Consider the following 12,649-nt stretch of genomic DNA (forward strand, 5'->3'; position numbering starts at 1 on the left):
GTGAGATATGCCCTAAAATATCTTGATGATTCCCCTACCAATGGAGCAAGCAGCTGCCAAAATTACCTACTTGACATGACAACCATTGTGTTTCCCACAACTCACTTCTTTTTGCAGAACATAAACTTTAATTTTCCTTAAGTTTACAATGCGCCCTTTGTGATTTGCTGTTTGTTTTTATCTATAATTCATTCTGTTTTGCACAATCTAGTCTTGCAGAATGCAAAGCAACTCCTTAGAAGAATGCATAAAAGGCCTAATGCCATGAACTAGCTCAGAGCTCTGCTGGCTGCAGTCATTGCTTCCAGTGCCAAGAAGATTAATGGTTGTCTTTGGGGTTTTATGTACTTCATAGTTTTATTTCAAACCTAGTAGAATGTAAAAGAATGTAGGAACACATCTGCTGAATTGGAAATTTAAATGTAATTAACAATCTGCAGTGATACAAGCACAGGGGCACAGTATTATGTACAGAGTGCAAATAACTATAAACAAATGAATTCTGGTTTAACCTGGGAGTCTTGGCCAGTTTTTACTCATTCCTTGCTGATACATAACTTGACTTCTACTCAGCTAGATGCTTTTTTTAGAATGTGGTTATAAAAAGCAAAGTTCTAATGCAAAGTTTCATTTCCAGTTATCGTTGTTTTTGAAAGGAACATAAAATTCATCACTTTTTAGCCAAGTTTTGTGAAGTGAGGTGATGCTAAGCCCAAGTGATGCCTTTTCCTTCCTTTGTATGAACTTTGTACCTGTTCTGCTGCCATGCTTGCCACTTGCCCACAAGGGAAGCAGGAATGTGTCAGAAGCATAACGCTGGCCTTGGCATCATCACAATACAAATGTCACTCTTTACACCAGAATAAGTTCTCCTCAAAACAGGTAGCAGTTGATGAAAGACAAAAGTTTTGGTGTTAACCCAAATGGGAGAGATTTGTCTGGTGTGAATTTCTGATTTAATGTAAGATTGTGAAATGAACTTGGGCCATCCATTGATTGTGAGTGCCACAGTTTTGCTTGCATATGGGGATAAAATTGTTTCTTTCACAGGTTGCTCTGTTCCATAACTTTGGCTCTCCCATGTAAAATATGGATGAGCTGACTGTTTAAATATGAAATTTTATTGCTAGATTTAGAACCTGTGAGATTTATACAAAAATATCTGGCCTCTGCCTGCACTGAGAAATAATATATTGAATTGAATAGTAATGGTTTCCATGTCTTTTGTGTGGGCTGGAAGCTTTGGGATAGATCCGTTTGATTATAATCTGTAAAAAGGCAAATTATAAAGCCCCTCATGTATACCTGAAGGTATGCTGTCCTGCATATGGGCTTATTTTCCTAAGTACAATATGCTCCTGAGTATGTAATTATCATACAACATTTTGCTCAAACATGATAGCAATTCACTGTGAGTTGTACTAAATACTGAAAGTCTTTCTAGTGAGAGTTAATTTTGTTCTGGTCATCTTAACAGCTTCTTTGCTTTAGCAAAAAAATGTATTTATTACTCTGCTTAATTAGAATAGTGTAAAGGTACTATATTCCAACCATATTTATAATATGATACAGGTTGGAAAATATCAAATTATATTAAAAAGTTTATTTTATTGCTATCCAAAATTATATGATAGATTTGCATTTAAGTAAAATACACAGATGATCTCTTGATTGGTAGTAGATCATTTTGGAGTTCTTAGTTACATTAATTCTAGCATAGTGGCAGTGTGGAGCTGTTTCTTGACTGAGTCTTCCTTAAATATGCAACTACATTTTATCTATTCAGGAAAAAAATAGTATCAATTGGGGTAAGTGATGATAACCTAATCTTCTCCATAGAACAACTTGTCAGCATCTCAGAACTGTTATCTGTCATTAGACTTTTGAGGTTGAAGTGTTGCAATGCTTTTCTTTTGCAGCATTCAAAACCCATTTTGTTAACTACTCTTCATGGTAAATTGATCCCTATATCAAACTCTTGAGAGATATATTATCTGAGTCTTTTCTAACTTCCTATTTCATCATTCTTGTTGAAGTAATGACTGATTGTTGCATTGTTTAAATGTATTAATACTTACATTGTAATGATGAGTTTTTAGTGCAGGCAGAGCCATGCTGCTTGTGTTTCTGTGGACAGCTCATGTGAATTATATTTAAAGATAGTTACTGTGCTATGTGAGTATAGTAATTTTGACTCTGTTTTGCTTGCCTGACTTTCCTTTCTGTTGAACTACAGCCTTGTTTGGAAACCTGTGATTGGTGATGTGTGAAATATTCAGAGCTATTTTGTGAAGAGTCTTGGGTAAATTCCAGAACATGTGTAGACTGTACACTTAAGAAGGGCTTCTGGCACTCCTGATAAATAACATGCTCATCATTTTGAGTTTTGAAGATGCACCAGATTGATTCTTGTATAACTCTACCAGTGTGATATTTGTAAGGAAGAGGGAAATTTTGAGTTTACTGAGAGAAGTTTTTTATTTATGTGAAGATGATTATTTTCTACTTAAGTCCCAGATGTTTATTCATATGAAGCAAAACCAAGTAAAAATAGGAGCCCCCATCTCTTTGTTGGTAGTTCCATGTGCGTTCTGCACTTTGCATTCCAATGTTTGTGTATGGGACAGCTGCGTTCCAGCACTAAAGATCGGCTGTGAAACAGATGAGAGTGAGTGATGTTGCCACCTAGTGTTTAATGAACAAAGATTCAGATTTAATCTGAATGCATACTACTGATGAGAGAGTTTTCTTTGCGTCTTTTCCTGGAGACTTCCTTGACAATCTTAGTGACCTAAAGGTTTTTAAAATCTGATTTTAATTATTTTATTAGCAACAAAAATGTGCCATATCATGCCTCCTTAAAGTAGATACTTTGAACCTTTAACAGGTATAGTGGTCTCGATTTTTATTAAGCAGCGACATTTGGAAAAAGTGATAAATGCATTCAGAAGAAGACATATTATAACAAAATTGAAAGGGGGTGTTACTGCTGAAGCACCACTGAAGTGAGCCTCTGGGAGTCAGTCGCATAAAGAGTGCATATTTGTATTAGGATTATGTTGCAGTAAATCTGCAGATGACTGATTCTGACAGTTATTTCAGCCTATAAATCTAATTTCTGGAATGGAAGGAAAAAATTTGTAATGATTTAGATATTATGGATCTGATCCCAGCTTCCTTGTCTAGATGGAATGACCCAACATCATTAAAAGTTTGAGCTGAAGAATTGGTGCAGGTTTAGTATTTCAAAGAGTGACTTTGTTCAGTTGATGTATTTCTGGCAACTGCTGTTGTTATGAACATGAAAACCAAACCATCTTTGTTCAGAAGTGTATTAAAAAACCATCATCTTTGAAAATTTATTGTGAAGTACATATCTTGCTTGTTTTTAGGCAACATTTTTTTGTGAGTGTGAAGATGCATATAAAGGTTCCCTGTGTGAAGAATTTGATGCCTGTCAGAGCCAACCTTGCCAGAACAACGCAACCTGCACTGATGTAGCACAGAAACACGACAGGAACAATTTCACCTGCAGCTGCCTGCCTGGTAGGTTTTGTATTATGCCTTGAATAATGCAGCTTTGCTTGACATTTGGTACATATCCTTTTGCAGAGTGGTGAACTGTGCACCTTCAGGTTCTAGAACAGATAGAAAATGCAACAACAACAACATAAGGGCAATGGAAGATTCTTCATTGGTGGAAAATGCCATTGAAAGCACACATGTGAACCTTAACCTCACTAGGAAATTGTTCATAACTGATGGAACTCTACCTGCGCAGAACATGAGCAAAATTTAGTTTACATCAGCTTTTTCTTTATAAGTTTTTTTTTTTTCCCCAGAAGTGTTCTGTGACCACCATGCATTATGCTTTAGCTTTAGCTCTTTGGTTTTCTAAAATAATTCTTCTTAATTTTTATAATATCAAGTGCCTAATGTCATTCAAATGGCTCAGTCATTGTTAACTTCAGTGGTTTGTATTTCTGCCCATAATTATTTTTTCCACCAAAATTTTGTCCACACACTAAAAAACAATCAGGAAAATGAACTATTTTCATTTAATTTTGATTTTTAAATTTTGTCATTTAATATGAAAAATATTAAAGAAAATTGTAGATAAGAGTTTAATTATCTTGTATGTCTCCATATGCAAGTTTCAGAAACATTTGTATGTGAATAGGAGTATGTTTCCCAAAATCTGATAGAAGAAAATTTTATGAAGTAAAATACCAGCACAAAATGCAGAGATGTAATGATTCTTAATGTGTATTTTACAAAAAATCTGCTTTTTCTTTTCCTGCCATTATGGTGATTGTTTAGCACCTCTGCATTTCTAGTCCCTGCAACATATTTGGGATGCTATTCCTGAACCATATTCTCTTTCAGATGGACAAATAATGCACTGTAGATGGTAATAAGATAGGACATATTTATTTTTATAAATCTGTCATAAGATATTATCTCTGATAAGTTTTCCTGCAAGCCGTAATGACAATTGCAGGAATTCCAAATTGTGTAGCAAGATTCAGAACAGCACAATAATTTCTGCCTTCGTGCTACATTCTTTTGAATACATGTTGAATTCCAGGGCAATTTTGAACCTTCACAAACTTAGTAACAGTTCAAAGATGGAAGAATGTTTAAATGAGTTAAGCATATTCAATGCTGTGTTACAATTCGTAAAAATTATCAGCTGAAGGTGAGAACTAGAAAAGCTGGGAATCAGTGGATGCAGCCTTCTGTAATACTTCATTGTTGGTTTTGTAAACTTTATGTGGATTTGAGACCAGTTAGAATTACAGAAAATCACTAGTTTTCCAGAGTGAAGCTGATACATGGGTATTACCCTGCCCAAAAGTCATGCAAATTTTAAGTTTTATTGCATCAAAAATAATTATTTAATGAAACCATGTGGTTTTCCCCCCCTATTGTTTGACTTGGTTTTTTTTCTCCTTCTTTTCCTTTTTCTCCCCTGCATCAGCTAAATCCAATCCAGATATGTCCTCTGTCTCAGCTTGGGGTCTTTGTCTTCTATACCTGTTCATAGCAGTCTATTAACAGTGTCATCTGGTCATAGCTTACCAGTCTTGATCACCAGCCCTTGGGTTAAACTTGCTCATTATGGAAGGTATTTATAATTTTTGTAGGGTTCCTTTTAAAGAAATAAAATTTGTCTGTGTGTAGCATGTGATTTTTTTTCTTCAGTCATGCAGCCAAGATATTTTCTTGGAGGCAGATAAAAATTAGAAAAGGGGAATGTGTGGTATTTGTTAAGGAATTTAAGTATGGAGTGTAGAATAATTTAGATTGTATTTTAAGTTTGTTCATTTTTTGGGGATGTGTTACAGACATCAGACATATGGAACAAAACAAACTTATGGTCAAACAGTACAGTACACACAATCTGTAGCTTGTGAACTTATAGAAGCTTATTTGGAAGAGTTTGCAACTGTGCTGAGCAGTTCTTCACAGCTCCCACTTAAAATAAACACTTTTTGAAGCCCAGAAGTAGGAGCAAATGACAGTCATTTAGCATATGCGCAAATAATTCATAGTGTCAAGTTCTGTTTAAAGTCTTGCTAAAGATTATTGCCTTGAGATTCAAGTTGCATTTGAAGACAATTCCAAAATGCCTTCTTTTTTTGTTATATGGTTACTGATGAGGACCCAGCATGTATCGCCAATTCACTAGTGATGTCAGAATGTTGCTGTTGGGAAAATTCAACTGTTGTAGTCTCTAGAATTCTGCTGATTTTTTATATTTCTCCAGTGAAGTATATGTTTTAATTAGAAATCTCATTTTATAAGAAATTAGAAGACTGTCCTGGATTCTATTGCTTCTATTGGTTAATTCTATTCAAGAAAAGTAATGGTATTATTTGAATGACTGAACAATACATTTAGTGGTAAACCCTCATTTTTACTCCGTATTCTAAATATTGTGAGCTGTTTTGTAGGTTACACTGGAGAGCTGTGCCAGTCAGAGATTGACCATTGCATCCAGCAGCCGTGCCAGAATGGAGGTACCTGCTCATCCCACATCAATGGATTCAGTTGTCAGTGCCCAGAAGGTAAACAGCAAACACCTGTCTAGTACCTCATACAAATTGCTCTTTTGTGGGGAGTACTTAGTCTAAATTTTCAGTTATATTGATATGTAGATGTATATATTTAAATGTTCTTAAAATTGTGCCTTAGCCTGTAATTGTAAGCAGAAAAGAAAACCAGATGAGAAATCTTGGTGTAATCAGCAATAGAATATGAAGTGTTGTAGAAGTTGAGTGTTCCAATGTCTATCTGGTGCAGAAATGTTCTTTCATTCTACAGTAGAAATCAGGCTCCAGCACCAATGAGAAAGGTGAATTTGAGGAGACTTAGGTTGTGATCTGATTTTTATGTTGTCCACTAAATGTGTGAGAAAAGGTGCGTCCCTTGCAGTATTTGCACATTTCTGCATGTGGGCCAGTTGGCTAAAATGTGTTTGAAAGTAATAACTGAAAACGAAAGGATTTATTTCAATCCCCCAAAGTTTTAATTAATTCTCCTTTCCATTTGGACATATTCCTTTCTTTACATGAAAGCTTCTCACTGATTCTCACTGGTAATCTCTGTAAATGTGAAACAAGGACACCCCAATGCCAGAGTGTGCTTTCATAACACTGTGCTGACTGCAGTGACAGATCCCTAAATTGCGCATGAAAAAATTATCCTGAGTGGAAGCCTTCAATTATGAAACCTCCTATTAGTTATTTATAATTAAGATTAGAACTTTGAACTAATTATACTTCTGTCCTTCCTTGATCTGTGGATGTTGGTTTTGTTCTGCCAGCACCTTATGCTTGCTCTAAGGGTACAAGTCTTTGATGACTGCTCTGGTAGTATCCACTTGCTTAATAATGAAGATTACTTCTAATTTCTTCAGACTGATTCTTTGCTTTTCTAGGGTGCTATGCTTTAACACTTAACAGCTGTGTTGAAACACAGACACTGACATATTGACAGCCATACAGATCCTGCATGGGGAAAAATTTTGGAAATTGCTTCCCTTATAAATAGTAGTGAAATTCAGGAGAAAAATATTAGATGCTAGACTTGGACAATAATTTACTTGCGATTTTCTTAGGAAATCCATTCAAGAATCTTTAAGGATGCTGTGCTGGAAATGATCTTTCCAGTAATGTTGGGGAAAAGAGCTACTGGGATTTTTGGTTGTTTTATATCTGCCATATTTGTTTCTGTGTGTGGCTCATTAATTGCTCATTCCTGATGACCTGTTGATGAACATGCTGATCATATCTGAGCTTCTCTGCTGCCCACGGGACAGGCTCCCAGGTGGGCTGTGGTCCCTGGGTGCTCTGCTGGGCTGTGCCAGGCACCGTGCCTGTGCTGTGGTTCCTGTAGCAGCTCTCAGTGCTCATGCCATCCCTGCCTTGGGCTCTGGGCAGGGGCTGCTCCAGGGCTCAGGGATCCCATGCCAGGGGCAATTGGCTGTGAGGGGAGAGGGGCTGGCCCATGGCACGAGTGCTGCTCCAGCCAATGCCCCTGCTGCCTGTGCCAGGGCCCCACGCTGTGCCCCTGTGCCACGGGAAACCTCCCCTGCACCTCCCTCTGCAGCCTCTGCCCAAGAGACTGATGGAGAGGTTCTGCTGTGCCACTGCTTGGCACAGTGCAGAATTCCCAGGGGCAGCTGCTCTTTTGCTGCAGGAGAACCAAGTCACTGATGCCTGTTTGTGTTTGAATATCTCTGTGTTAAGATACTTGATTCCTCAGTCTTGTTGCCTGCTTTGTTCCTTGAATATTTATCTTCTACTCTTTTCCACTGATGCGTATTTGTGTGTGATAGGTTTCCAATTGTTTCTGTTTTGTGCTCTGCTTTAAGTAGGCTTATTTTGGCACTGTTATTGTACTGTCTTAGTGTTTTGGCTGGATGCATTGCACTTTTTCCTTCTGGGCACACTGGTATCATTTTCTTAGTATTGTGACCTTTTTGTTTGTTGGCATTTCTGTTTTTATTATGTGTTACAAGCTTGTGCCCCTTTTCTACTTGGAGTCTTGAGGTTTTCTGTGGTTTCTGAACTTCCCTTAAAGACACAATGTGATTTTTGACCCTTCCAGAGGAAAGTAAAAACCAGAACAGTTCCTCAGCAACTTCAAGAAGTACCTTTCTGCTCCTAGGCTTTGTCAATAGGCAAACATACTTTTTGGATCGTCTTTCTGAGACATTCTGTGCAGAGTTACAAGTGCTAGTTTCCAGTATTATTTCCATGTTTCTGAGAACAGCTGTGTTGTAGAGCAAAAATAGAATTGGGGGAAAAGCTGTTACTCTGGTTGCTCATTTATATGTCTGACATGCTCACATGGTGTAAATGTTTTCAAAGGCATTGGGGCAATAAAAGAGAAAAAGTTTTACTGAAATACACTTATAACTCCTGTTGAAATTGGGTATTGTACATTGACCTGCATTATTTCCAATGTAGAAAAGGCCTTTGGAGGGGATAGAATGTTTCAGGAATCACTTTCTGGACAGGCCAGGGTTATTTCTCTTAGAAAGACTAATTTTATTTTAGTTCCTTGGACGTGAGAAAATCATTCGTAGGTTGGCAGGAACAAATGACATCTTGTGGTCATGGTTGCTCCTCTTGTCAGTCTGTGATAACTGAAGAGCAATCCCAAAGGTTCTCCCTAACTCCCTAATAGTTGCTGGGGGTTCAAAGAGTGAGTGTTTCTGGTGAAGTTACACAGCTGGGCTGTCCCTGTGATGAGGGCAGGTGTTGGCACAGAAGTGGCACAGCCTCTCTGCAGGGGCCCAGCCAGTGCTCTGGAGTAGCCTCAGGGGCATGTTAATGACTAAGGTGTTGCTTTTCCATTTTGTTCTGGAAGGTCTAATGCCAATAAGCTGAAGAATTCAGGTATTTTGTAGAAGGAAAGAAAGAGTTGATTTAAGAAAATGTATTGTCTGAGTTTACTTATGATTGTCCCTTGATCATTCTTCTACTTTTTGAGGTGTTTTCTCTCACAGAGGCATAATTTGGGAGCTTTTGTTTGGGTTTTGAAGAGATTCAGTAATTTTTGTAAATACAACAAAGGACAGTGAATTGAAAATTGCAGATGCAGTAACTTTCAAATTTGCCTACCAACCCCCAGTTTTGTAATTTAAGTGAGGTCTCTTGCTCTGCTGCTGTTCTGCTGTGCTCAATAGTAATTGTTTGTAGAGAAAAGGCTTTTCTTTCTGTAGTGCTAATTCAGCACAGTGGGGAAAGGTAGCCAAGAAGCTTATGTTTGTGCAAGAACTACAGACTGGAGACACAATGTGGTTAGGCAGAAAAGGATAAGAAAATATAGCAAGGATCACAAAGGGAAAAGAAAAAGATGGCAGATAAAGGAATGAGATGGAAACAATGAAGAATGATCTGGAGATTGTGCATGTCTTTTACAAATGAGATCTGTGGTTCATGAAAAACCATGTGATAACTGACAGAAGGCCAGATCTGAGGCACTGAAAAAGCAGCCTATCTCAGATATGAACAATTCATGATTATTCTTTAGACAATTTTACTTTCTTAAGAGTCCTTTAGTAAAGAAAATTTCATTATGCTTACAGATTTCATTTTCTGTGGGACACACTGTGGGTTTTAATATCCAAAATATACCAGAAAAGAAACTCTTATCTGAAGTTGTTGAATCACCTGTGCTAAAGAGAAAATTGGATTTTATACTTGAATTTATAGTGAAGTAGCTTAAGTCATACTAAAGACCAAAGAATTTGTTTAAAATTTTGACAGAATTATTGTGAAAATAATGTTTGGATCTTGTGCTTACTTGCAGTGGGGTAGGGATTTTTGATTGTTTTGTTAATTTTAAGTCAGTAAACATACATTTGGGAAATATTACCTTCAAATGATCATGCAAAGGAATTTCTAGACATTCTAAAACCCTGCACATAGTAAACATGTTAACCCAAACATGATTATTTGAAATTTATATTCAGAATCATTCTATAAATACCCTTATCACTCTTAAATATCTCCTCTGATTTTTCCCACTTATTGTAGTGTATAACAGACTGTTGTATTGACAGTAACATTAACACTTTTTATTTGAGCTGATTGGGGTATGGCTCATCAATTGATTAAGCTTCTGAGAAGTTATGTGTATTTCCAAAGTACCCTGAAGTGGAACTAAATATACAAATAATATTTGGAAACATAAAAAATATTCCTGGTTGGAATCAATAGATGTCATTATATTAAATTAATAAACAGATATTATTAAAGAAATAAACATAGGTTTCAGAGGTGTTGAAGCTAGTTATCCTTACTTATGTAGTTATCAAATCCACAGTAATCTTTGTTAAAAGTTAAAATAAAGAGAAACAACTGTATGGAAATTGCCTGATTGTGTGATGAGGAAATCTGTTCCTTCCACATACAAATTTTGTAAAATTAGATGGAATGAAAGACTTGGTACTTGTGTTTGCATTTGTTTTACATGTTTTAAAGATTTGGAGACCATTTGTTAATTTTGCTCATAAGATATTAAATAATTTAGTAGTGGGCTATGGTTTAGAACAAAGCCAGACAGTAATGAGCAAAGTGCTGATCACTTATAATAAAGAAATAAACTTCTGTTGCAAGATGTTTCCGAAGTTCTGTTCCATGCAAGTTTAATGTCCTGATGATAAGTACAGATGAACTGTCTTCAGTGTTATAGGAAAACATTAATCTTTGATAAAAATAGCTTGCATTGAGCTTGCCAACCCCATAAAACTGGCTTGGGTTCTTGGGCTGCTCCTGCTTGCTCTATGTGGAAGTCACCAGCTTCTGGAAGTCACCCAGGACAGAAAGGGCAGAAATATTTTCATTTGGGTTAATATATTTTTGAAAAATTGTCATCAGCAATAATGGATGTCATAGCCATCCTTTAGAATAGAAGAAGACAGAGAGAAAAAACAATGCTATGGTAAAGAGTTTAACATATAGATTACTTGAAATTCACATTTTAGGATTGATTTTATTTTACTGTTGACAGTTTGATTTGAGTAGCTGCAGGTAACTACTGCTGGCAACACACTGAGCAGAAGTGTCCTGAAATATCTGCAGGTTTTTCTGACAATACTGGAAAGCAATAAATTTATGAATGCTCCTATTATGGTTTCTGTGGTTTAGAAAATAGAGTTTGACAGCTATAGAAGATGCTATGTTGTGATTCATATGTGTTGATTTGCAATAGCAGCTAGAAAATGCACATTGTCACCATGAATCTTAATTGACTGGGAGAACAGAAGTTATTTGCCTAGATTTAGAGTAGTTTAAGTTTCAAGGTTTCCACTGTTTTCTCTCCTTAATTGTTCATGGCAAAGCCTTTTTCTCTAGTAGAACTTGCAGATGTCATTCTAACTTCTTTAGGTTTGCATAGTACAAACCAATTTATGATCTTGATTCCAGGAAATTGGGTCACACAGCTGTTGCATATGGAAGATTTCCCAAGGTTACTGGTGATTAGAATGCAGAATTCTTCATATTACCATAAGAGAGTTTAATTTACCTGAAGAACTTTTTGTTGTTAATTAAAATTTTTTATGGCTGTTTAGTTTCTGGTACTTTCCACTAATCTAATGTTTTTACCTGGCACCCTCCCAAATTGCTCTTATTTTTAATAGACTTCTCCTTAATGCTTGAATGGGTTTAGCCTCTATTCATCTTTATCCATAAAGACTTAGCTGGGGTGAATTTCAATCAAACTCTTACAGTGTTTTAATGATTTCTTGATCTTTCTGATTAGTAACTTCTTTCTCTTTACAGAATCCTGATGAAATACCATTTATTTCTATTTCCTCACAAGACAAATTTTTATAGGGAAAATAATAAATTGCTTGTATTTCTTTTAGTACTTATCCCTGTATTTCAATGTTAAAGGTTTGGTAATTCTGAGCCCTAACAATTCACACAGTTTATTTTTCACCTACTTGTAATTCTTGGAATTGGGTCGAATGTAACATTCAGACAAGTTAGTTGTTCTACAGGCTGTATGAAAGGCAGTTCTGCAGTGTCTTCAGAAAATGTTTAACTTCCTTGACTTGCACATGGCTCTTTTGCTTTCAGTAGCCAAGTAATTAAAATCCCACCATGATGAGAAACCTGCCTTTTATCCAGAGCTCTTCTGTCTCTGAACACATTTTTCTGATCTAGTTTCTATCACTGCCCTGGAGGTCTGTAGCAATTTATAAAGCAAATCACCTAACTTAAGGCTGTTACTCTTCTTGATAACTAGCCAAATGACCTGATCCATGTAACCACAAACATTGTATTGTGGTTTTTACCAGTATAAATATTTTCTAATATTGCCTTTCCCCTTACCTTCCACATTATTCCTTGGTCAGTTTTGTGTTCAGATTTTTCAGATTACCAGTAGACTTTGCATTTCAGTCATGTCCTTTTTATACCAGGAATCACCTAGATGCAGGGTTGGGTTCATGTTAGCTGGTTGAAGAGCAGTTCAGGGGATATTTGTCTGCCCATAAACAATGCTGATTTTTTTTTTCTCCAGATTTTGATTCTGTTTTCAGTTAATACACCTCTGAATTTGATTTTTAAAGTTATTACTTGCATTATTTGTTTTCAGCAATTGTATTGATATGGATCTAAATGTA

At 36.3% G+C, this 12,649-nt stretch overlaps 1 protein-coding gene across 1 annotated transcript in view; it reads left to right on the forward strand.

Moving 5' to 3' along the window:
* Positions 1-12,649, forward strand: part of DNER (delta/notch like EGF repeat containing) — a 111,304-nt gene that overhangs the window by 74,717 nt on the left and 23,938 nt on the right. Inside the window, exons 6-7 of the mRNA XM_085069563.1 lie at positions 3,393-3,546; positions 5,958-6,071. Of these exons, the coding sequence (XP_084925689.1) occupies positions 3,393-3,546; positions 5,958-6,071 (268 nt within the window). The remainder of the gene's footprint in view (positions 1-3,392; positions 3,547-5,957; positions 6,072-12,649) is intronic.

The sequence above is a fragment of the Lichenostomus cassidix genome, chromosome 9 (genome assembly GCF_008360975.1).
Source record: "Lichenostomus cassidix isolate B80296 chromosome 9, HeHo_3.0, whole genome shotgun sequence".
Lineage (NCBI taxonomy): Eukaryota > Metazoa > Chordata > Aves > Passeriformes > Meliphagidae > Lichenostomus > Lichenostomus cassidix.